Source organism: Vicugna pacos, chromosome 11 (genome assembly GCF_048564905.1).
Source record: "Vicugna pacos chromosome 11, VicPac4, whole genome shotgun sequence".
Lineage (NCBI taxonomy): Eukaryota > Metazoa > Chordata > Mammalia > Artiodactyla > Camelidae > Vicugna > Vicugna pacos.
In genome coordinates, this window is record NC_132997.1 from 44,526,534 (window position 1) to 44,552,692 (window position 26,159).

General features: G+C 55.2%; 1 protein-coding gene across 1 annotated transcript in view; it reads left to right on the forward strand.

The window, feature by feature from the left end:
* ZCCHC24 (zinc finger CCHC-type containing 24) overlaps positions 1-25,592 on the forward strand; it is a 58,743-nt gene extending 33,151 nt beyond the window's left edge. Inside the window, exons 3-4 of the mRNA XM_006211631.4 lie at positions 13,593-13,757; positions 21,496-25,592. Of these exons, the coding sequence (XP_006211693.2) occupies positions 13,593-13,757; positions 21,496-21,609 (279 nt within the window). The 3' untranslated portion in view covers positions 21,610-25,592. The remainder of the gene's footprint in view (positions 1-13,592; positions 13,758-21,495) is intronic.
* Positions 25,593-26,159: the final 567 nt, after the last annotated feature.

Genomic DNA, 26,159 nt, shown 5'->3' on the forward strand with positions numbered 1-26,159 from the left:
TGCTCGCTGAGCAGGAAGCCCAGCTGGCTGGGGTCTCCTGACTTCTGGCCTGGCTTCTGGGCACCCAACCTGGCCACCGGCCCCCACGTCTGTAGTTCAGGGGCTGACTGTTCCTGACAGCTGGGCCCCGTGGGAGCTGCGTGTGCCAGGGCCAAAGCAAACAGTGGTGGTGGAGGTGGGGGTGGGAGATGGCTGCAGGGCCCCAGTTCCTTTGCTTTCTTGAACAGTCAGGGGCCGGAGCCCTCCGAGCCGCCAGGCCCCTTGTTCCCTTCATTGTTTCTTGTGATGGTTTCCAGATGCCGAGGAGTCACAGGTTTGGGGCTGGGCCAGGAGAGCCGGGCCAGGAGGGCCATGCCAGCCCTCCCCTCGCACCCTGCCACCACCTCCGCCACCACCAGTCCCACTTTTAAAGAGATGGCCCCTCTCCTCACCTTGGGCTGCTGTCTGGCTAAGCCTAGCAGCCTCACTGCTCTGCATCTAGACTCTGACCCGAACTTCCTGTATGGCTCGAGCTACTGACTTGCCTTCTCTGTGCCTCCATTCCCAGGCTGTAGAATGGACACGTCGGGAGGAGGCCGTGTAGAAAGGGCGGTATCTGACTGATGCTCCTATGTTAGCAGACTGTTATCAGTTATCATCTGAAGCAGTGGTTCCCAAAGCGGGTCCCTGGGCATCAGCATCAGCATCGCCCGGGACCTGGCAGAGATGCAGACCCTCAGGCCCACCCCAGGCCTATTGGTTCCAAAACTCCAGGGACAGGACAGGCAACCTGTGTGATAGCGAGACCCACACTGACAGATGCTGCCAGTGTGAGTAAAAACCTGTGCTCTAGAATTAATAGCTTGGGCATCTTGGGCATCTGGAGTCGGAAAGGTGGAATTCGGACTTCCCAGCTCTGTGGCTTTGGACGTGAGCCTTGGTTTCCTGGTAAGGAAAACAGATCCCAATTCCTACCACTGTGTGTGGTGGGGTTACTGTGTTGATGAAATGAGACAGACAGCACACGGCCTGGACAGCCCGGCCCCTACACCAGCACTCTTCTGGAACAGACGCTCCATGAGGGCAGCTCCCTCACCTGCCTGGCTCATGCCACCATCAGCGCTTTAAAGGAGCTGGCTGAGAACCCCTGCGTAACAGGCCATTTGCACAGGCCTCAGGGCAAGCGCACACGGCTTCCCCTCACTGGCGTGGAGGGGGCCCTGGTGCCGCCTGGGTCTGGGCACAGACAGCACAAGATGGGCACAGAGGGGGCAGAGACCAGAGCGGTCCCTGCAGAAAGGAGCAGTCAAGGAAGGCTTCCAAGGGGAAGTGTGGCTTCCACTGGATTTTGTTGGGAGACAAGGTACCCCAGTTAGTAGGACTGGTGTTCAGAGGTGGGGTAAGAATGAGTACCGTCAGCCAGCACCCCCTCCTGTGATGGGTACCTACCCGCTCCTCTCCCTTCTTAGGGCCTAAGCGGGCTTCTTGTCATGTGGGGCTGCCCACAGACAAGGGGGGGACACCCCAGAAATTCAGAGCTGGAGACCATGTGAGAGGCCAGCTTTTGCTGTGGCAATCAGCCAGGCTTGGGTTTAGATCCCAGCTGCTACTTCCTGGCTGTGTGACCTCAGGTAAATCTCCCTACCTCTCTGTGCCTTGGATTCCTCATCTGTAGGGGTTACAGCGTAGAGGTAATACTGCACATAGCAGGAGCTGTGAGGGTTTGACGGTCGGGCACTAGGGGCCCAGGAAGAAGGATGGAACATCTGGGGTGGTACAGCGTGGCTCCATCGTCCCAGCTCCTGCAGAGCATGCTGTGCTGAGCAGTCTTGTTCTTGGAGACAGAGGGGAAGGGACGGTTTTGCAAACTTTCCTGCTCCTGCGTGAAAAAACAAGGTCAGCTGCAGCCTGGGCTGTGGGGGTGGTAAATGGCAGACTTGCTTCCTCCCTGTGACCCCTTAAAGTCACATAAGGCAGCTCTTCTCCCAGGCCCCCATCCTGAAGGGAAGAACATGAGTGGTTTGTGCCATGGTCTGCTGCCCTGCAGTGACCATGAGAGGTGGTTACACCGCTCAGCCATACACACACAAACACACATGCATTCACATGCACACACACCCTCCTCCTCACGGCCCATTCTCTGATTTCCAACACCAGCCAACACCGTGGAACCAAGGTAATAGCTGGCAGATGCCTGGGCCTGCCTCCAGGAGCCTCTTAACCCCTGCTCTGCCCAATTACAGTTGCCACAGACGATTTTGAAACCGGTCCACAGCCTTCTGGCCCTCACTCGACAATGAAGGGATCAGATGACAGCCAGAAAGACTGGGGTTGTTGGCCTGCCACTTACTTGCTTTGTGACCTTGGACAGGTGACTTAACCTCTCTGGGACTCTGTTTCCTTACCTGGAAACAGGGTCACAATGAAGCTACTTACAAGTCAGGTGCACAGCCAGCACCGACACTCAGTAGTTGCTCCCCAGGGGTGGTCCCTGCCTGTGTTGTCACCATCTCCTAAGTGTCTCAAACTCCAACACTCACCTGGTGAAAGTTCTCAGAGGTGAACAGCTGGCTTCTCTTTCCACCCCTCAGTGGCCAGATGAGGAGATGGAGGCCCAGATAGAGGAGTAATTGATGTGAGGACAGAGCCGGGGCTGGAAGTCGGGCCTGTAGCCTCTCACCAGGCAGCCGTGGGCGCCCCGGCCCCACTCCTGCCAGAGTGGCCCCGAACTGCTGACTTCAGCGTTTTACCGGCCAGGGCAGATCAGATTTCTTTTCTGGCACTTGGCCACCCTCCATACCCTTCCCCCATTGCTATTTTGAGCTAAGTTCCCCTGTTCCCTCCTCCCAAGGCTGTGACCCTCACACTCAAAGCCTCACTCCAGGCTGAGGCCCCCACCTCTTACTCACCACCTTCCTTCCCACCACTCTGCCCCCAGGACATTGCAGAGCCTCCCTACAGCCAGGTGGAGCTGGGCTGGTCATAGCCACATCTAGCCAGGTCATGTCTAGCCAGGCCTCACCAGGGGTGGCCTCAGATGCAGAGCCAGGGACCAGACGGTCTGTGGAATTGGTGCTGGTGGCCTGAGGTGGCCCTCCAGAGTGCTCAGCACAGCCTGGGAGGGGCGTCCTGAGAGCAGGCCAGTCCCAGCTTTGCCACCTCCAGCCTCTGTGACCTCGGCCCTGGCCCGCACACCTCACCCATCACCGACACCGCCCATACCACTGTCCTCTCCAGCTGTCGGTAGGATTTGAGCCCCACCCAGGGTGCTCTGAGGGAAATGGGAGATGCGGAGGGCAGGGCCACAGAACACTCAGAGACTAGGGGTAACAAGACAGAAGAAACGGGAGTTTTCAAAAGTTCTTCAAATTCAGGATGAAATCTCTGGCATGCTGGATCATCGTTGGCATGCTGGAGGCCGGGTCAGGGCAGGACACAACCCACAGCCAAGCGAGTGGTACAGACCGCAACATCCCCTGGGAGTTTGGGGAGCCAGGGCCTTCTCTAGGGGAGGCAGTGGGAGGGCCTTCAGCTACTGTTCATGCCTGGGGCTCTGAGTGGTGTGAGCATCTTGAGGAGGGCCGTTAACCCTGTCTGGGATGAGGGAAGCCAGAGGGGATGGCCTTGGAGCTCGGCCTTGAAGGCTACATGGGCACTCACCAGGTGGAGAAATGTTTGGGGCACAGGGAACAGCAAGAGCCAAGGCGTGGAGGGCCGAGGGGGGCATATCACTTGCAGGAAATGATTTTGTTGCTGTTGGAGTTTAAGTTTGGTAGGAGGGAGTAGCAGCAGCCATGGTGAGGTCAGCTGGGCCAGACGGGGAAGGGCCCGACAGCCTTGAGTGTTTTGCCACCTGAAGTGGCAGTTGAAGTAAGTACCTGGGTATGGCTCTGCCGGCTGGGCCACAGGGATCATAGTCGTGACAGTGGCAGGGGAGGGAGGGGCACAGTCAGAAGAAAGGGCTTGCTGGGCAAATGGGCCACCCAAACAGGGATGCGCAAGGCCCTGGGAACTCCTCTGGAGAACAGATGGTTTTCAGAGCAGTGTCCAGCCCGCCGACCGCAGGGTGTTTGCAGATCTTCCGTCCGCTTCGTCCACCCCTTACAGGCAATCGCTGTCTCCGCAGTCACAGGAGGGGAGGAAAACCCAGGCCTTTTGCAATCGCTCTGATTCGGATGTTTTCCACCTCTTTGGACTGGCCCCCCTTCCCCTCCCGCCCCTGAGCTCGGAGCCTTGCGGTTTGCTAATGGAGGAAAGCCAGAAGCAGGAAACAGATAACTTAGGGAGTGGCTGTTCATGTGATTAAAAAGTCTTTGCTTTCCAAAATGTTTTGCCTGAGAGCGCTTCCAATTGCCTGGCCCTGGGTTGGGATTTGGAGAGAGGGGTTCCTATGGCTGGGAGGGGCTTCTGTGCCGGCCTGGGCTCTGGGGCACAGTGCCTGGAGGCCTGTGGGCTGCCTGAGGCCTCTGCACCCCTCCCGGTCCTGGAGGGGCTTCGTGGCCTTTGTCGGGGGGTCCCTCCTGTATCTTCCTGTATCTGTTTTCTCCTTCCTTTTTGGTTTGGTTCCCTCCTCCCTCCCCTCGCCTGTCACTCACCATCCCCCTGTTCCCCAGCTTCTCACTCTCTTGGCTCTCCGCCCACCCCTCCCTCCCTGCCCCTGACTCCTGACTGCCCTCTGCCTCTGGCTCCTGCCTCTCAGCCTCCCGCCTCGTCTTCTCCCCTCCATCTCAGCCCTTTCCCTGTCTCCGCACCCCCACTCCGTGCCCCCTCCCCAGGGTTTTCCTGAGACCTTTTCCTGGCACTGTGAAAGCGTCATTGTTCCCCTGCACTTTGACAAACCCTAGTGTTGTGGAATCAGGATGGCATTTTTGCGGTGGCTTCGGGCTGAGAACGAGAGGGGGGGGACGAGGAGGCTGGGCCTTCTGGGCTCTTGCTGGGCTGTGGCAGGAACCCAGAGGAGGGGAGGGGGCCTATGCTTGGACAACGGGGCCCTTGAGGCTCTGGAGGAAACCCATGGGGGCCTCTTGCAGCGTCCTTCCTCCCTCCCGGCAGCCTGCAGGCCACACGGCCCAGCCCACCTGTCCCTCTGATCTCTGCTTCCTCTGGGGCCTCCGTGGAGCCTGCAGCTGCCTGGACCAGGCTGCAGAGGCTGAGACAGCCCTCTGCTTGCCTCCCCGGGCCATGTGTGTGAACACGTGAGTGCGGGGAGTCTTTGGAGGGTCCCTTAAGCAGTGTCACAAAGCACAGGGGAAAGAGAAGCCTGGGTCTGGGCACTGAACAGGCTTAAGATGGGATCCTGGCCCCACTGCTTACTAATTCTGTGACTCTGGGCAAGTGCTGTCTCTGTCCCAAGCCTCAGTTTTCTCATCTGTCAGTAGCGTTAAGAGGGCTGATTTCATAGGTCTGTTGCATTGATTAGAGATCATCTCATGTGTCCTGCACTGGCCCCATGCCTGTCACCTAGGAGGACTGGGTGAAGAAAGGCCTCTGCCTGAGGGCATGGGTCCAAGAGTGTTTCTTCCAGAGCGCTGAAATGTGTGAGGGCGTCCATGACTGGTGTGGGCCACGCTTGGTGAAAAGGTCACACGGGGATGACCCCTTCGGAAGTCCCCAGACTGTGAAAGCATTCCTCATCTGTCTTGTTTATTTCCATTTTCCTGGAATGTTCCACAGAGCCCCGTGCAGAGTGGGTGCTCAATAAATGCTTGTTGAAGGAATGAGTAATTGCGGTGGTGGCCGGGGTTGGAGGCCAGAGATGGGGTCGTGGTTCTAGGAGCAGGCTTGTTCTTGAACTTTCTCACAACCATTTCAGGAGAGGCTGTGCAGGAGGTGAGAAGTATTTTGGTGCTAGCAGAGCGAGTTCAAGTCTTGACTCCACAGCTGGGGGACTCTGCCCTGCCCAAGCTGGTTGCTTGACTTCTCTGGGCCTCAGTTTGCTCTCCCATCAAATGGAGGGGCTGCGGAGTGACAGGTTGGCAACTGGCTGGCATATAGCAGGTGCTTGTGAAATGTCAGTGTCCTGGCTTCTCCATGGCAGCCACTTCACTTCACCCAGATGAAGAAACCTAATCTCCAGGTTGGGCCTGAAAGAGCCAGGGCTCGAACCCAGGCCTCTGACTGCAGTCCCTGGGGTAACCCCATGGGTCCAGGCTTGAGGAGACACAGCGGGAAGGGAGGTTCAAGAGAGGAGGCTCTGGAAGAGGGGCACTGCCTCCTCCAGGGAGGAGCCCCAGCCTTTAGAAGGGGCCCCCGGAACCCTCCTGGGCTATCCGGGAAGGGCCAGCAAGGCTGCACAGGGTTCTGGGCCCTGCTGCCTCTGTGTCTTCTATATCTATGGAAAGGGCATCTCAAACCCAGGGCACTTTCTCTCTCGACTCTAGGCCAAGACCACCTCGGCTGCCTGGTTGCCAGGAGAACACGCAGACAGGGTGGGACAGAGCCGGCAAGGAGCCCATCTGTTCTTTATTTCCTCCCTGCTTCTCCTGGCTCCAGCCGTTGCCTGTCAGCTGGACACACGTTGGGCCGGCGTAGCGCTCCCTGGCAGAGTAGGGGGTGCGTGATTGGGCCTGCCAGGCTGTCATGTGGGCCTCAGGGAGGAAGGTGAGCCTGCCCAGCAGTCAGGGTCACCCTCATTCTGGAGATGGGGAAACTGATGCCCAGAGAAGGGAAGGGACACCCGCAGGGCCACCCAGCATGCCAGGGCCCATGACAGTTGCAACTCTTTCCTGTTTCTCACCATCCTGGCTGGGTGGGTTCTTCCACTTTGTGTGATCGTGGCATGTGGCAGGACCATTGAGAGAATGGGCTTGAGTCAGCGGCCCGGGTTCAAATCTAAACTCCACCACTTGCTGGCAGTAGAGCTGTGGGCAAATTACTTAACTTGTTCATGCCTCAGTGTTTTCATCTGAAACCTGGGACTATGCATACTTGGCTCATAAGGTGATTGTACAAAAAGGGCCTGGGTCTGGTGAGACACCCAATGAGTGTGGCTGTTACTGTGTCCCAGAGCTTGGCCAGGCACAGGCTGCTCTCCTGGGCAGGCAGCTGGGGCCCACGGGTGACACCCTGTCTCCAGAGAGCAGAGGCCGTGCACCCTGGGGCAGAAGCCAGCGTGGAGTCATGCTGTGCAGGGCATAGCCTCAGCTCCTCAGCACCCACCTCACTGCCTGCTCCTGGGCCAGGGTCCCTGGGATGCTCTCCCTCAAGCTACCAAAGGCGACAATGTCAGTTCGCTGCAAAAAAAGCCTCAAACTGAAAGGGGCCAAGAGGAAAACAAGCTTCACCCTGAAGGCTGACTCACTCCTGGTGGGACTTCAGGAATCAGGGGCAGGGAAATTGATGGGCAGAGTGACTAGCCAGCCTCTGATGTCAAGTGACAGGTGTGGATACTAGCAGCTGTCCTCAAAATTGAGGGTGCAAATGGGATTCAGGAGCTGGGAAGTCCACTCCATCGCTGGGAGCAGGGCAGCTCTGTGGACACAAACATGGCCCAACAGAACCAGAAGCCAGATGTTGGCCATTGCCTGACACCCGGGCCCCAGTGGACAAGTGTGGACAGAGCTGCCATTTCTGGCCGGTTCCCACTACCTTGGGAAAGCGCAGGGCGCCCCCTTGTGGGCAGGAGGGGCCTGCAGGCCAGGGAGTCTGCTGATAAACCATCATTTTCTCCATCAAAGTCATCCCTATTGGTTCACGACAATTCATTAATTAGAACAGAGCATCTTGTCTTCTGACGGCAACCTCTGAACACTTCTGATTTCCTGCCGGCCCTTTCCTTTTTACAGTTTTCCTTTTTACACTTTTACTCTGGGAGCAGTCTATATTCGATTGCTTATCCTTATAAACATTTTCTCAAACCCTTTTTAAAAATCCTCATAAATATTGTAATGGCTTTGTTGTCATTCGTCCAATGGGTGTAACACCATTTTGGGGACCAGGGCATTGGTGTTGAATGTTTAGCTGTTTCCAGCTTTTCACCGTCATAAACAATGCTGTGACGGACATCCTTGAACAACTGTGTGGTCCACACCTCAGACTATTTATTCCTTAGGATAGTTGCCCAGAAGTAGATTTGCTGAGGGAAAGGAATGGGCATTTTTTTGAAGTTTGAAAGCTTACCACCAAGTTGTACTCTAGAAATACAGTAGAAAATGTACTTGTTCAACCCCCACCCTCAGCAGTGTCTGAGAGTGCCCCCTTGCCACACCTGCCTGGTTGGCCTTCACCAGCAACAAGAATTAGGACTGCATAGTTGAACGTGCCTTCAGAGTTACCTGGTCCAACTGTCTGACTAAGGCAAAAGTCCCCCAGCAGTGTCCCTGATAGTTGTTCACCCGGTCTCTGCTTGCATACCCCCAGCAACAGGGAGCTCACTACCTCCCGGCCAACCACCAAGAAATCTCATGATCTGTTGGGAAGAAAACACTGAGCCATTCTGAAGTGCCCAGATAGTGTCAGCATCATCTGCATCTCTTCCCAAGCTGCTGGCTTGCCTGGATGGCTCCTCCCACACCTCCGCCTAGCTTTACCCTGACTGCTCCTGGACACAAGTCCTCCTTGCCGTCTCCATGCCAGCCACCACGTCTCACTTCCCAGGCTGCCCTCCATGGCAATTCTAGCCCTGGTCTGGAGGTCAGAGGACCCTCCTCCCAGCTCAGTCTGTGATTTGCTGTGTGTCCCTGAGCAAGTCCCCTTGCCTCTTCCATCCCCAGAGGGCCTGTCTGTGCTACCAGGGCTGGTTTCTGAGCCCCATTGAGCTTTGCCTGGGCTCCTGGCAGATGTGATTTCCCAGAGGGGTACGTGGCAGAGGCCCAGGTCAGGAGAGCCTGGTCAGGCCTGGCCTCCTTCCCAGCCGAGGCGGGTGGTGGCCCCTGCAGAGCCGTCCAGTCACTGTCTGCTTCAAGCTGACATTTATAAGAGGCTGTGCCTTTCTAGGGGGAGAGGCAGGGGGAAAGTGGTGTTGGCAGGGTGGTGGGGGTGGTAGAGAAGCCTTTGTTCCGTCAAAAATTCCTTCTCCCTTTGGCCCTGCCCTGTCTGTAAGCATAACAGCGGTGGGGCTGAGCCCTGCCCAGAGCTGCCTGCTGGCCTGCCTCCCCGACCTGACCCCATCCACTGCCTCTCCGCCCCTGCCCTGCGGGCCTTCTCTCCCCTCTGACCCTCGGAAGGACAAAGCCACTGGGCTAGGCTGAGCTGGAAGCCTTGGGGTCTGGGGGATTTCTCCTTCTGAGCAGAAGCCTCAACTTCACCCTCAACACTTAAGGGTGACAGACAGAGAGGGCGAGCCTAGTGTAGCCTCACGGGGAAGCCTGCTGGGCCGGCCTCCTGCCCCTCACATACTGGAAACTCTTCGGCAAGTCCTTCCCTTCCCTGTACTTCAGTCTCACCATCTATTAAGTGGGTTGATGATATTCCCTGCCCCACAGGGTAATGGGAAGAGTTGAATGGGGGCCTAACAGGTGGTGGAGCCCTGAGCACAAAGCCTAGAACACAAGGAGTGCTTGATAAAAGTCTGTTCTCTTCACTCCTCCCTTTGTCCTCTGCCGTCTGCATCCCCAGGGCTTCCACAGCCTTCCTCTACCTTTCCTGGTCCCTCCCTGAGGATTCCAGAAGGTGAAGACACCTGCTGATGTTATTCTTTTGCTCGCCACCTCCCCCACAACCCAGGGGTGGTGAGCCCCCACCGCCAGTGCCAGGCCTTCCTCCCATCTTTGAGATGTTCCTCTTACAAGTTATGCCCACTGGTCTCAGCCGTGGCCTCTGCATCACCTTGTGCACACCTGCTCCCTCTCCGTGCACAAGCCCCAGAAGAGAATCCTCCTGAAATCGCTAGTGGTCACTGAGCACTTACAGTGACCAGCCGCGGACCTAAGACCTTCCTGTGCACGAATGCATCGCGTCCCTTTGACCGCCCCGGGAAGGCTGGCCCTGCGTCATCATCCCGGGTTTCTCGTTGCAGAAAGCAAGGCACAGAGAGGCTGTGTAACTGCTGAAGGTTTCTCAGATAGTCACAGGCAGAGGCGGAATGCGATCCCAGGCATCTGGTCCTGAAGTCCAGGATCTGAGCCGGGTCTCGTGTGGTGGGGTCTGGGCCCTCACAGTGCCTGGCCTGACTTCAGTGTGCAAATGGTGTACTAAAGATGTTTGGTCCTGGAGGAGACTGGAGCGCCTGTCCCTGGACCCTGCCCAGCAGCTCACAGTCCCCGATGGAAGGCTCTAGAATGGCGAGTTTTCTAATTCCACAGTGTGAGGGTGCTTCCCAACTCACCTCCTTGCTCTTCTCTCATCTACCTGCTTCTCCGTTTGGGGCACACACTCTTTTTTTTTTTTTTTTTTTTTTTTTTTAATCTGTGTGGCTTTCCTTCCCGCTCATTTCTGAAGCAGAGACTCTTTGGGAACCGAATCATCAGTCCTGCCCCAATCTTCACCCTTCTCTTGGCTGAGTGCCCCTGGGATGCCTCGAGCCCTCTCTCTGATGCCCTGACCCCTGCCCCTCATCCCAGCTGCATGAAGCCAGGTGCCAGGTTCCATCAGTGTCTGAACCAAGAGGCCTGCAGAACCAGATCCTGGAGTGGGCCTGGCTGCTCATGGCCCCCACATTCCCACTTCAATCAAGGAGTCTCAGATCCTATCATCAGTGAGGCACCCCATGCCTCTCCCTCGTCCCCCTTTAAAATGTAGATGCCTTTAAAAACAGGGACCAGAAGAATGCGTTTATCTAGCACTTTTTTTCAGGATTACTGGAGAAGGGAGGCTGTGGAAGTTGTAGGTTCCCAGCATCAGGTAGACAACCTGCCACCAGAAACAGCTGGAGGGCTCACTGCACACCCATTAACTTGACACAACTCAAAGTGCCTTCGGAGTCACCGGCTGGCCTCTCTACTGCCAACTGACTGGACCCCGGCCCTGACTGCATGCTGAGTGCGCCCCTTGGCATCACCAGCCTCTCTCGTAGACCTGACCAGTGCTGACAGCCAGCCTTGACTCGGCGCTCGGGCTGACTCTCTCCCTGGGACATCACGGCTGCCAGGAAGGCCAGTCAGGATCCAAAAGCCGTTAGGCATCGGGCCCAAAAGATCAGGGCAGTGTTGTTGTCGCTTTCTAAGTTTAGATTTACACATTCAGCACGTATGTCCCTTTCTAGGGTTTTGCCTGTAATTCTAGTAGGCTGCCACCAAGTGGTGGTAACGGCGCCTGGGCAAGAAAGGTGGTTACTGAAGGAAGACATGATGATTCTACATACCGCTATTGTTCTGTATTAGTAAATGGTAATAACTCACACTCCTGTTTTACTTTTCTGTGCCAGGCATTGTTCTAAGTGCTTTGCCTGTATTATCTCGTTTAATTCTCAGACAGTCTCTTACGGTAGGTCACTCTTGACCTTCCTGCACCACTTCAGAAATGCGCAAATGCCCAGGGACACATGACTGTGCAAACAGATCATCTCATAGCCCACTGCTTCTTAAACTGAGTGACGTGTGCATTCCCTGGGGCTCCTGTTAAAATGCAGATTCTGATTCAGTAGCTCTAAGGTGGGCCCTGAGATTCTGCATTTCTAACAAGCTCCCAGGCAATGCCGTGAGGCCAGTCCAGGAACCACACTTTGCCAGTCACAGTGTAGGGCCTGCCTTAACCGCAAAGGCTGTAAGTGCCAAGGAGGTGACATAAATGCAGGGCGCGGCTGGTCGAGACACAGGTGGTGTGGAGGGTACCTTCAGTCAGTCTGATGGGGCAGCCACTCCTTAACCTCAGCTGAGCAAGAATTCTGGACCAATGTGGTCATGTTTCTATGTGAAATCTCTCATTTTCAAAAAAATGGGGCAATGAATTCAACTATATAAAATACTAGGCAGCTTATACATGAATGTTCATAGCAGCATTATTCATAGTAGCCCCAAATTACCAACCCAAATGTCTCTGATGAATGAGTAAATAAAGTATGGCATGACCGTACAATGGAGTATTATTTGGCACCAAAAAGGAATGAAGTCCTGATGCACGCTGCAACGTGGATGGACCTTAAAAACATTACACTAAGTAAAAGAAGCCAGACGCAAGAGGACAATTTTTATATGATCTACTTACATGAAATGTCTACAATATAAAAATCTACAGAGATGGAAAGTAGATTAGTGGTTGCCTGGATCTGGATGGGGTGAGGAGGTGGCTGGGGGATGGCGAGTGACTGTTAATGAATACAAGGTTTCTTTGGGGATGTAACAGAAAATTTTCTAAAATTGGATGTAGTGGTGGCTGTATAACTATGAATATGCTAAAACCCACTGAACTGTACACCTTGCACAGGGGAAATGTAGAGTATGTGAATCATATCTCAATAAAGCTTTAAAGAAAAAACATGTAGGAGAGAACTAGTTTCTTTAATACATAAAGTGCAGTCACAAATCAACAAGAAAAATGCCAAACTCAGCAGGAAAAAAAAATCACAAAGGATACGAACTCACAGTTCACAAAGGAAACACAAATGATTCCTAAATGCAAAAATTCCCTCTTGCTCCTAATACAAGACATGTAAGTCAAAGCTACTCTGAGACTTTCTACCTCTTAGATTGGCAATAATGAGAACACTCTTGGTGAGGAGATGGGTCATTAAGTTGGCACACCTGCAGCTGTGGTGGGGGGAGGTGGGGAGTGGCAATTATCATCTTTAAAAATGAAAAGGGTACGTATCATTGACCTAGCAATTTCACTTCTAGGAATTTATTTGGCAAACGTACTCTCACACGTGCAAAATTATATACATACACGCAGACATATAAATGCAGAGTTATTCACTGTAGCATTGCTTGCAATACAAGAGTAGAAATAATCTAGACATTGTGCAGTAGTGATGGGAAAACACTATGGAACTTGCATGGACTTGAATATTGTGCAACCCTTAAACACAATGCAGTAGCTCTGATTGTACTCATCTGGGCAAAAGACCATATCTATCTATCACCTATCTGTCTGTCTGTCTGTCTGTCTATCTACCTATCTATCTGTCTATATCTGTATCTCTGAGATAGATTAATAAGTGAAAAAGGGAAGATGTAGAACCAAGTGTATAATCTGTCTCCATACGAGTGAGGGAAAAGAAAGGGTGCATGTACGCAGGTCTCTGTTACACATGTTTGTAAATGGAAAGCCCATCTTTGGGGACGGTCTAAAGGGAATTAAAACTGCTGCCAGGCAGGGCAGCAGGGGTGAGGGTGGGGAGACACACTTCCACTGCATACAAGGTTGCTTTCTGCCTGCGCTGCAGGCAAGCTGCTCCTGAGAGCGCCTGTGTGCAGGTCATGTGACCACCAGCTGCTCCTTCATGACGTCTGCGTTACAGGAGTAATTCCAGACCCATCGAGTACTTTGCTCCCTTAAATCTAAGAAGATGTGCACCCTCCATCACCTCCTCTGTCTTCTGTCCCCTTGGGAGTCTCCCAGACTTGGGATTCCGTGTGTGCTCTCGGGGAGGCCCTGGTGTTCTCCGTACAGGAGACCAAAGGTGTCTGCACACGAGGACACAGGGTATGAAGGCTGAAGGGGGCGACCCTGGGGACCCTGTGGGGCATCATTTTGGCCTGGTGGGCCCCAGTCCCTTGTGTTTGCTTTCCGTCCTCTAGGCACGCCCCAAAGGCGAGGGTCTGACCCCATACCAGGGCAAAAAGCGCTGCTTCGGCGAGTACAAGTGTCCCAAGTGCAAGAGAAAATGGATGAGCGGGAACTCCTGGGCCAACATGGGGCAGGAGTGCATCAAGTGCCACATCAACGTGTACCCGCACAAGCAGGTGAGCCGGGAGCGCAGCGCTGAGCGCGCAGCGGGGCGGCGTCTCTGAAGGGCGGGGGTGGGGGGGGTGGCAGCCTTCCCTTCAGGAGCCTCGGTTTGCTCCTTCCTTCACAGGGGATGGGACTAGATGTGTCCACCTTAGCCCTTTCTTTCGTCGTCTCAATGGAAATGGGGACGAGAGGGCCCGTTTCCCTGGGAAGGGAAGGAGGATAAAGGGGCAACTGTATGGAGACCATGAGACCACAGACCCCAGTGGATTTTGAAAGTGACGACCTAGGGGTGCGACTGTGACACAGAGGGGGACGCGAGGGCAGCGGGAAGTTTCGTTTGTTCATTCGCACAGTTGGCTCATGCGTGCAGGGCGGTCACTGTGGGCCAGGCGCTGCGCCACAGGGCCAGCGGCCGAGGGCCCGCCTGCCCTGCCGGGGTTGGCCGAGGCGGCTCATCCCAGGGAGGACCCACTTGCCACAGGCTGCAGAGAGGAGGCGGCATTTACTCTGGGACCTGAAGGAGGGAAAGAAGCTAGACCTGTCACAAGAGCGGGGATGGCCATCCTGAGAAGAGGGTGCAGCAGGTGCAAATGCCCTGAGGCTGTAGGACTTGGGGTGCATGAGGCCCAAAGCTCAGTGAAGGAGCAGGGGAGTAGAGTGGGAGAAACTGGGGAGCTAAACGGGGTGATCACCAGAGGAGTGCTGGGGCCTTCACAAGGGGAAACCCTAAGCAACAGGACTTTCAGCTTCACTCTGAGATGATTACTGTGGTTGTGTGTAGAGACTGGTCTGGGGAGGGGGCTGGGAGACATGGGGAGACCATTGGGAAAGCCATGGCCCTAGTCCCTGAGGCAGTGGCTCTGGACCTGGGTCCCACCCAGAGCATCACCGGACTGGATGTGGAAGGTGAGGAGAGGAGGGCAGGAACCCGGGAGAACAGCCACATGGTGGCTTGAGCTCCTGAGCGGGTGCAGGTGGTTGTTGCCGAGGTGGGCAGCCGGGGGCAGTTGGGGTCGGACACAGATGTTCTAGATAAAAGCAAGAGGCCTCTGATACACATTACGTTTGAGATGTTTCCAAAAATCCAGGTCGGGATGTCAAGCAGGCAGTTGGGGTTGCTGTTCTGAAGCTCACGTGAGACGTCAAGGTGGTTCACATGTAACTGGGTACCACTGGCCTGAAGGTATTTAGGGAATGAGGAGATTTCCTGCAGAATGAGGACAAAGTGGAGACGGGATTCCCCACACCACGTGCTGTGGAATCCCAGCATTCAGAGGTCAGATGGAGGAGACGCTTCCAGTAAGGAGGGGCAGGGGCGCAGGGAGGGGGGAGGGCGCCATTCCAGGGCACGGGTGGTGGCTGGTATTGAGATGTCAGGTATGATGACAAGAAGTGCCCCTGAGGTTTGGCAATAAGGACATGGTCCTGCAACTTTGAGGGGGGGGGGGACTCACTTTTACCTGGAGGACCTGTTGAGCTGCAGCCAAGGTTGGAGAACCACTGGAGCCAATGTCCTGCAGGTCGGGGGTAAGGTGGAGTGGAGATGTTGACTCACGGAGGATCTGTTGACCAGGGTGGTGTCCATGGAGCCATGGTGGCAGGGGGAACACCTTCACTGTCCCTCTTGGACGTTGCTTGTAGAGAGAAGCAGAGAAGTGGGACAGCAGCTGGAGTAGGGGTGGTGGGGTCAAGATGGGTGTTAAGAAGATGGGAGAGCCTGGAGCATATTGTAAGCAAACGAGACTGACCCAGAAGAAAGCAAAAGGCTGCTGGTACAGGGAGGGAGGGAGGGAGGGAGGTGGAGGGTGACTGGGGAGGGTCATGGGTTTGATGGTGCAGAGAAGGGGGACTTCACTTCCAAGGCTTCTGTTTTCTCAGAGAAATGGAAGATGAGGTTTTCAGCTAAAAGTAAGGGTGAAGAGGGGTGTGGTGGGCTTGGGGAAGGACGAATGAGGAAGCGAGTCTATCCGAGAAATGTAACCAGACTGGCAAGCTGCATCTGCAGCCCAGGGAGCTTCGAAATCGGCGGCACGCAGGGGTGCGGGGCCAGACGTGTGCCGGGAGGGCGTCTCACAGGGAAGAAGGTCAAATGATTGGGCATATTTGGAAAAGTGTGATGCTGTAAAAGCATGGCCTGGGGGTGTCAGCTAGATGGCAGGGAAGGGGAAGCCAGAGCGGCCCTGATGGAGAGATGGGGCCAGGACTGGGTGGAGTGTGGGAGCCAAGAACTGGACAGAGAGCAGGTTTCTGAAGACCAAGTCCATGGTGTGGCTGAGGGGGCGGTGGGAGAGTTCACTGTTGGTGAGGGAGTCGGGGCAATGAGAAGTCGGGGGTGGGGATGGGTAAGCTGAGTCACCGAGAAGGATGGCAGGAACAGGGAGCAGAGGAGGCCACAAGGCAATGGAGGCAGGAGAGTTGGGGAGGCTCCCCTGGGACAGTGATGTCAGGCTGAGCTCTGATGGGGCAGTGGAGTGGGAGTGGCAGAGAGGGGAGGCTGCACTTCTGGTAAGGGAACAGCATGTGTAAAGTGGAGAGGACAGGGCTGGGCACAGAGCATTGGAGGAGCTGAAGGGTGGAGCAGAGTGCAGAGGGAGAGGCCAGCTTGGCCGCCATGGCATGGAATTTGGTCTTTGGAGCATCTGGGAGCTGTCCGAGAGGACTCTCAGGGTTGACACATTCTGTGATTTTATGACCCTTGTGCAAGTCTCCATTCCCTCTGTTTGTAGACTCTCCATCCTCCCATCCCCAAGGGTTTCCATGGTTCCCATCACCCACACTGTCACATGCAGGCAAAGAGACGGGAAGCTGGCCCTGCAGCCCAGTGGATGAGGGGTCCCTTAGTGGAGGGGCCTGACCCACCACCTAATGGCACTGAGGGACACACCGAGGCCCCGGAGTGCCAGGCTAGGCTTGATGACCCAATGGGCACAGGGCACGTGACATGCACCTGGTATTTTAGGAGCACATCCGGGGATGGGGCCAAAGGTGGGCAGCGTAAGGAGACACCGCATCCTGGTTCCTGAAGTCTCTGGGCAATTCCTGAGCAGGTGTGGACCCCGAGTCCAAATACACCTCCCCAGATGTCTGACCATCAGCACATTCGCCCCTGTGTTGAACTGTGCTCTCCCAGGGCCCTTGGGTGTGGCCTGTGCTGTGCAGAGAGGTTCCTTCTTTCCCTAGACAACTTCTTTGAGGGCTGCTCGCCAGGTCTGTGCAGGCACTGAAGGAATAAGAAGATCAGGGGATGCCAGGCCTTCCAGGAGCTTCCTCTCCAGCCCAAGGGTCAGGATTCCATCAGACAGGGTTAGCAACTGGCATTCAGAGAACTCTTGGCCCCAGTCACAGCCGTGATCACCCTCTAGGTGCTGTTTGCTGAGCCCCCGCACGCTTCTCCCGTGTGCTCGGCCCTCAGACTGGGCGTCCTGTTCATCCCACTTCACAGGGAGAGAATGTGCAGTCCTGAGAAGACACATAGAGGTGGTGCCTCGGGGTGAATTTGCACCTGTGTTTGGAGCCCTGCCCTGAGGCCAGGCAGGCCTCTGTCTATGTCCCAGCTCTGCCCTCCTGTACTGAGTAGGGCAAAGCAAAAAACTTGGCTGGGCTCCCAGTGCAGGAGAGAGGAGGCTGGACTGCAGGGGGGGTCTGCACTGGAGAGGGCAGGAATTGGGAAAATTAGGACAGCAGTGTGCTCCTGTGTTACACCTTTGTCCTCTCAGCCACCCCAGGAGGTCAGCTCCCTCGTCTCCCCATTTTACAGAGGAGGAAACTGAGGCAAAGGGAATAAATGAATCACCCAAGTTCAGTAGAGAAGCTGGGATCCATGAAGAGCGATCAAGTTTGGGGCTGGAGGAGAACACAGAGCCTGGAGGGGGCAGATGATCAGCCCCGGGGGAAGGTAGGGAGCAGTGAGGTCAGGTCAGGGTGGCTGGCTGGGGAGGGGAGTCAGGAATGGGCTAGTTCCTGCAGAGGCTCAGACGGACAGTGCTTGGTTCTGTGCTAGGGGGGTCTGGGAGGCTCAGTCCTTATGACTCTCACACCTCTGTGACCTCAGCAGAGAGGCAGGGCCCAGGCCATGCACCCAAGTCCACTGGGACCCAACTCCCCGTATTGCCTAGCACCCCTTCCAGATGCCATGCTCATTCCTGGCTGGACCCGCCATCCCCCAGGCCGGCAATGCTCTTACCTGCTTCATCGTCTCCATCCTGCAAAGCTCAGTCCAACCACAGCCTCCCCGACCATCACCTCCCCTCCTCACTCAGGTTGGAGTCTCCTAGGCCCAATGTGGAAGAGTCTTCCAAGAGCATGTGGCTCTGCTCTTCCCCCTCCCAGTCATTCAGCCCTTGTTTGTCGAGCACCTACTGTGTGCAATGGGGAGACTGAGGCCCAGAGAGGAGATGGGACTTGAGCAGCCAGCCAGCGTCAAGGGGGTCTGGGACCCAGGTCTCCCCCTGCCCTGCCCCCTACAGGGCCTTGCTCCCTCAGGGAAGTGGCAAGCTGGGCAGAGGGCTGAGGGGCTGGTGGCCCTGCCAGACCCTCCAGCAGTCAGGAGCCTTTGAAGAGCTAAGAGGAGGGGCTTGGAGTGTCTGCTGTCCCCCTGAACTCTCCCACCCCCCACAGTGGAGAGGGGCTGCTTTATTTCTCCTGCCCCTGAGCTCTGACCCGCACAGCATCCCCCTCCTGAGAACCCTCCACCGACCCCGCCTCCCTCCCCTCCACATCTGTTTCCCGTCAGGCTCCAGCTGCGGCTGCCCCCTGCCGGCCCTGCCCCCCATGAGAAGAAAACACGAATGGGCTTTGCCTCACTGCAGGGGGTGGGGATGGCCCTGGGGTGATCAATCCCAGCTGCTGAATGTTTTCCCTCCGCAGAGGGAAGGCGCCTTGACAGCTTCCCCAGTTCCTCCACCCAGCGCCTGGGCAGGGCTCAGCCAGGACCAGTGGAGGGAAGGGGCACTGAGAGGGTCACAGCCAAGGAAAGGGGATGGCCAGGATACTGCAAGGGCATTTCCACAGGGACTCAGCTGATTCACCCTGCTCCCAGCCTGCCCTCTCTACATAATAGTAATAATAGTAATAATACATGATATTAAACTGACCAAAACACTTTGCTCTTTATGTGCCAGGCACTGTTCTAATAACTTTGCTTTTATTAGCTTATTTATTTACTCTTCACAGCAAACGCATCAAGTAGGTACTCTGATTAGCCCACTGTATAGAGGAGAACAGTTGAGGCACAGAGAGGTTAAGTGACTGCCAAGAGGTCACACAGCAATTATGAAATCTTGCAGAGCTCTTTATGGTTAGAAAGTACCTTAAGTCAGTCATCTCACTTACTTCTCTCCCTGTCACACGTACAGCAACTGTTATTAACCTCTTGCCCAGGTTACAGAAGGGCAAGTTAAGGTTCTAGAGGAGAAAATTCTTGCCCAGGAGCCCTTGGCAGACAGGTCAAGCTGCAGGTCACTGGCAACTCCCTTAATGTCTTAGAGCCTTGGTTTCCTCATCTGTAATGTATGAGGATAATAATATGTCCCTCACTGGAAGGCTGTGAGGTTAGGTGGTAAGATGATGTGGCAGCGCTTTGCAAAGTGTACACCATGGGGAGCAAGGGTGGAAGGCGGGTTCAGGGAGGGGCCTGGTCCAGCATGAAGAGCTGGGGAGAGGAGCTGGAAACCAGGCTGGGTTTAGTCTGGGAGAGGGGAGACATCAGAGCCGTCCACATCGGACCTTTTGTGGGTGAGCAGAGAGTCTGCATGGCCCATGCGTGGCTGGACCATGGATGGGGGTTGGGGACCCAGAGTTCAGCCCAAGATCAGGAAGCATCTCTTACAGGGCAGGCAGTGAGCTGAGCCAGCAGGGAGCTCCCCAGCCGCCAGGCTTGTAGGTGGTGCCCGCGGGATTCCATAGGTGTCCATCAGGATGCCTGGAGAGCAGGGGATGTGACCTTCCCAGGCCATCCAACTTGGAATCAGGGCTTCAACTTTTAGTGACCCTCTACCAGCTGGTTTCCCCTCCTAATATTAATAATAATAAACAGCATGAATAACTTTTCTGTGCTATGCCCTTTCTACTTGTGATCTTCCTTGCATTGTAACAATCTCATGAGAAAAGTGTTATCAACACTCCCTTTTACAGATGAAGAAGTGGAGGATCAGAGGGGTGAGGTGGCTTGTCCAAGGTCACACAGCTCACAGATAGTTTGAGCCTGGGTCTGACACGAAGGCAAACTTTTCCTCCTCTCCCCTGACCAGGAAAGCCAGTCATCTGAAAGCTTCTTGAGATGAGGCCAAGGCCCCTGCCCTTTTCTTGAGATCCTCCCAGTGTGGCTTTGGGCCTGGAAGCATAGGGATGGGCTTTAAGACCCTGGATCAGAACCCTGCCCACCCACAGTCAGCACACTCTGACTTGTCCATTCCGCACCTGCTCTGAGTGTCAGCTTCAGACCAGGTACTGCGTACTTGGGCGGAAAAGCCAAGTGTGCTGCTTTTGAGCAGTTTGCAGCCTTTCCTGGGGGGTGGGGTGGGGGGAGTGGGGAGAGCTCATGCTCACCTTCCTTCCAGGACCATCCTGGGTCCTGGTCACTGGCACCAAGGCCCACTGGCACCTGCAGTTCCTGCCCCCTGTCCTCAGCATGTGGCTCCCAGCTGGCCCTGACCAGCTTCCTTTGAGTTTCCCCCGGTCCGTGCAGGGGACCTGCTGCAGGGAGGGGTTCTGGGCAGGCGCTCCAGCTGCCAGCCAAGAAACTGTCTGCCTCAGGAGGTGTGCCTACTAGCCTCCGTACATTTTCCAGAGAAATGAGTCTTTACTGGCTTTTGAGAGCCAGGATTGGAGGGACAGAGGGAGCAGGGAAGCCTCCTGTGTAACAGAAATGTGCTTGTGTGCCCAACACTGCTCAGTTTACAAACATCTAGACATCTGACTCCTCCCTATAAACAAGCTGCTGCAACAGCCCACTTTACAGATGTGGAAACCGAGGCTCTGTGAAGCCACACTGTGGCTGAATAGCATCGTGGGTCTGGCAAGTCACCTCCTTTCTCTGGGCCTCAGTTTCTCTGTTAAAAAAACACCTAGCTGCTCAACAAACGGGACAGGCACCGTGCCAGGCCCAGGGCTGAGGGACCGATCAGAACACTGGCTGCTGACCTCAGAGGGCTAAGAGCTGGCTTTACCCCAAGCCTGAAACACCGTGGCTGGGTCCAGGTTACACTCCTTGAGTCTTGAGGCCGTGGGAGCAAGTTTGGGGGTGACAAGTGGTCTGGGAAGAAGCAGTGCGTGCCAGGAGTCAGGAGATGTGGCCTGGGGCTCCCTGGTGCTGGGCCTCAGTTTCCTCATCTGGATAATATCTGCCCATCTGTCCTGACCTCTGTGGGCTTCAGGCAGTGGCTGCTCAGCGGACAGGGAAAGGCAAAGTGGGATCTGGACCTTGGGCTCTGGGTACAAGACGCCCTCCTACAGCCCCAGCCCCAGCCCAAGGCCTCAGCCTGTGCCTCCTGGGACATAAGTTGCCTGCGGCAGACGAGAGGCGGGAAGGGTCCTGGGCGCTTTGGGAACAACCTCTGTGACTACAGGCACACTTGCTCTCTCTGGGCCCACCTTGTGTATCTGCCTCCCTCCTCCTGTCTGTCTGTCTGTCTGTCTCTCTGTGCCTCTCTCTGCATCTGTCTCACTCTCCCTGCCTCTCTTTGTGTTTCTGTCTTCCTCTCTACCCCGCCCTCCCCGCCCTTGGGCCCTCTTTCTCCTTCCTCTCTGTAGAGACCCCTGGAGAAGCCCGATGGCCTGGACGTGTCCGACCAGAGCAAGGAGCACCCCCAGCACCTCTGTGAGAAGTGCAAGGTGCTCGGCTACTACTGCCGGCGAGTGCAGTGACCCGGCGCCCGCGGCTCCCCCGCCACCGCAGCCCTCCTGCCAGCCCAGAAGGCACCGCCTCCCCTGCGTGTCCCCGCGTGCGCCCGTGGGGGCATCCTCGCAGGCTTACAGGTCTAGGGAGGGTGGTCTTAGGGCCTCGGCTCATGTATGTTGACAAAGTGTTACTGACGTAGCTGCCCCCAGAGGGGGCTGTGTCTCCGGGACTCTTGTCCAGGGGGCCTGGGTCTGTGGCGGGGGGGACGGGGAGAGCAGAGGCCAGCGCAAAAGACCCACAGAGGCCTGGTATCCCCCGCAGACTCTCCTCTGAGACTCCCTTTGGGGTGAGCAGCCTTGTTTTGGCCACAAGTGCACTAAATTTACTGTGAATCCCAAAGCCTCCAGGGGATTATCTCCCCGAGGCCAGCCAGGCCGCCTTCTCCTCCCCAGAACCTTCCAGTCTGCCCCATGTGAAAAGCCACTCTTGCAAAGCCCTTGTTTTCTAAGTCAGCACTCATGGCGAGCTGACACCTGTTCTAACAGCTGCTGGGGAGTGGGCATCTCTGCCCCCTGCCACTTTGAGCCCCAAACCTGACAGTCTCCGACGTCACTGGCATTGCACAACCCCCCCACCCCCCATAGACCCAGAGGTCAGGGACAGGGAGGCACTGAATGTTGGACAGTGTTCCCAAGGTGTGACCTGGGACACGTCAGGCACGCCTCCCTCCTCCCCCACCACATCCTTTCCCGCTTGCTTGGATTTTGTCATCCCCATTCCCTTCCCTTTCCTTCTCTTTCCCTTCCCACCCACACTGGGGGGCCGCCCCCAAGGAAGCTGTAGGGCCCAGCAGGGAAGACATAGGCCTGGCAGCCCGAACATGCAGGTTTTGATGCTGGCCCTGCCTGTGACACACTACAGAACCTTGGGTGGGATTCTCACCGCTGGGCCTCCGTTTCCCCACTAGTTAAGTGACAGACACCAGAGAGCCGAGAGGCCCGTTTCTCTTCTGATGTTCTGGGATGCGACCTGGCTGGGTGCCATCTCCTGGAGCAGAGAGCTTTACTTGGAGAGTTTCCCCGGGTCTGGTCTCCTGCACTATCACTCGTCAATCGGTCACTTAAGAAATCATGCAGAGGGGATGCCGGTCCTCCCCTGTCACCCCCCTGCAGCCCCAGCCCTGCCTATTGTCCCCCACCCTGCAAACGTGAAGGAGAAGGGTCTCCCTCCTCCTCACACAGGCGACCCCAAGACAAGCTACAGAACCTCTCGTTTGCGAAGTGGGGGTGATGATTCCTACCTCCCGTGGGGCGGGGAGGCCTCTTGGCGCTCTCATTGGCCAGGGCGGCGCTGTCCTTGCTAGCGGGAGGGATCTCCCTCCTCTCTGCTCCCTCCCCAGTGAGAAGCCCTGTTTTTATTGTCATATTATCCTTCTTTTCTCCCAGGGGAACCGGCTGTCAGGGCTGGGTCACTTGACGTTGCTCCAACATTATGCCTCTGTGGGAAAAAAAAATCAGACCACGAAAGGGGCCTGAAATTCAGTGTTTACCACGGACACCCAACCCGTGTCCAGTCGCCTCTTGTTTTCAAATGAAAATGCTTTGTACAACTGAGGAGTTACAGCAAAGTGTTAATTAGGGGTCCAGGGAGTGAGGTGAAGAGACGGAGTGAGAGTATTTGCAGCCAGAGGGCTGCAGGGTAGATTTGGGGGGGGCCTTGCCCTCTGAGCACTTAAGAAGGGGAGTCTTTGCTCCAGCCTGAGCCCTGCAGCTGCCTCCCTCTAGCCCGCAGGGGCAGATGCCCGCCCCCGACTGTGAACATGCTCACCGCCCACTGAGGAATCCCCCCCAGCTGCTCCCTGCCCCACCATGTTGTCAAGGTGAGCTGGAGCCACTCTGGCCCGGGGCTCCCTGGCCTGGAGGAGAAGCTGTTACTGTCAGTCATCCTAGCACCCTGCGACAACCTGCGACAATGTTCACAGCGGTGGGCCGTGCGCTGGTCTCCGTAGCAAGGACCAGGCCCCGGGCCTTCTAGGGACCCGGCCCCACAGGGGGACCTCAGCCTTGGGTGCGTGGGCTGTAGTCATGGGGGAAGTCCACACCCTAGAAAGAACTCAGGCTCCAGACCCCCTGGAGGTCAGGGCCTTCCACAGGCCAACAGGAGAAGGAATGTCACCCCAAAGTGACCTTTGCAGTGGGCTTGTCCAGCTGGCAGCCAGTGCCCCTGCCATCTGTGCAAAGCCGGGGCTGGGCCCTCCTGCCTGAGCGGCCCTTCTGCACTGCCCCTCCCTGCACCTTTCTGGCTGAATTTGGGAGCTCTCCGTGGTCAGCGAAAGCCACTGCTGTCCAGACCCGTGCTGTGAGAATTAAGTGCTCAGAGGGCCTGGGAGCCCGAGAGACAAGAAAGTGTGTGGTTTTAGTACATTCAAAAGGGACAATCGCTTGCAGTTAGTAGATCTAGCGATCTAGCTGGGAGGTCATGGTGTTTACCCCATATGAAGTATTCGATAGTTCTACGTGTGAATTTGTATTTATTTTGAGTTATACTTGACACAGAATTCCTTTTTTTTTTTTAAAGAAAAATACTATGTGTGTATTTTGAAAAGAAAATTCATGGATGTTAAAATTTCTGCATGGTTTCCAATTTTTCTCACAACACTGAATTTGTTACCTTCTCCCGAAAAATCTTCAGAGTGATTTTTGTTTGTATATATTTGAGGGCCTTTTTAAAAAAAAAGAAAAAGAAAAAGAAAAGAAAAATACAATTGCTTGATTTTTGACGTTAAAAAATACACAGAAAGAGAGGCATTTTCAAAATTTCAGAGCTTTCAGGAGGGCAATAGAATATCAAACGAAGATTTCTGGAAGCATTTTACAAATCTTCTGTTTGAGCTGCAAGAAAATATTTATGGTGAGAACTTTTTCCTTTTTTTTTTTTTGGTTTGATTTTTTACTATGCTTTGGTCTGTAAAAAGTCTGCAACTGAATTACATGAAGAAGGAAATATTGTCTACATAGAATATTATATGAAGTTGGTACATAATTCTGATGAGGAAAAAAAATCTTTGCAATCCTTTAAGCCATATTATTGTTATTTTCTGTTGTTTCCCTTGGATGAAAATATCAGTATTAAGTAGCCGGCATATTATTCAAGTGCTTAGACTTATTAATATGTTCCTGTCCTGTATTTATACGTATGTGTATTTTGGAAAGTATTGCCTTTTTTAAGGGAAGCTATTATTAGATACTTAGTGAAAAAGGGAATGGTGAGCCCTTTGAGCCTCTTCAGCTGAGGATAACACAGCATTATAATCCATTCTCTCGCACCTTCTTATTATTATCTTGTTATTTTGGTTATTAATCTTGTGGGGGGCGGGAGAGAGCCGGGGAGGAGGGCGCGTGGGACTAGCCCCTCCGTGGTCGGTCAGCTCCAAAGATGGCCTCCTCGGCCTGGTCCAGGGCTCCCGGTGGTCAGAAGGGCCCAAGGAGGGAAGAGACAGCAGGAGGCGGACTTCTACACGCTGCCCGCTTTGGAGCTTTGCCATCTGAGCCATGCCTCGGGGCCCCATGCTCTTTGAACTTGGATTTGTCACCCAGAGCCCTTACACCTGCCCTCCGGCATCTAATGGACTTGAATCTCCTCTAAATGAATATTTAATCCAGCATCACTACATCGTAGCCCAGTGCAACAACTAACCCTGAAGTTTGGGAGGCGTTCGGCCTGCAGGAGTTCATCGCTCTCTGTTGCCAACCTCACCGTTTGACCTCCTGCACTCCAGTGTGGTGACCCTGTCCGTGTTTGTATCTGTTAATACTCTGTGTTCAGCTAAAAAGACAAACAGAACCCGTGGGCCAGCTCGGAGGGTGCGTGGAGAAGGCTCCCGACCTCTCCCGAGGGCCGCCCTCGGGATGGCATTCCGTCGTGTGCCTTATTCCTGGAGAATCTGTATACGGCCTGCCTAGAGAAATATAGCCTTTTCATGCTGTATTAAAAGGACTTTAAAAAGCGAGAGAGGCTCCTGGGTTTCCTTGTTTATACAGAGCCTCGGTGAGAAGCTGTACATTTTTGGAGATGTGGGAGGCCAAGCTGGGTGGGGGGACCTGGGGCCGCCCCAAGTCTGCTCTCCTGCACCTGGGACACTTTGTCCATATCCTACCTCCACACCAGTGACTTGCCTCCTCCTGGCCCCTCTGTCCCCAAGTGGACGCTCTGGGGTGAGGGCCCTCCCCAAGCAAGGCCCCAGACTGGGCGAGATTGTCAGCACATGAGGTCACAACTAGCTCAGCTATGGGACGCCGGTGACCATATATAGGAGTGAATCTTCCTCGGAGACGGCAGCCCTGGGCCTCGCTACTGCTGCTCCCACTTGGCCCTCTTGCCAAGACAGAGATGTGGGTCTCAGACGCTGGGCATCCCACAGTGAACAAAGGCAAGGGTCCCAGCTCCCGGGAAGCCCCTGGGAGAGGGAACAGAGGGCTCTTCTTCTGAGCAAGGGCCGGGCTGGGCTGTCTCAAGGTGGGGCTCTGGCTGAGGGAAGCCACAGCTCACAGGGCCTGGAGCCACAGCGAAGCAAGGC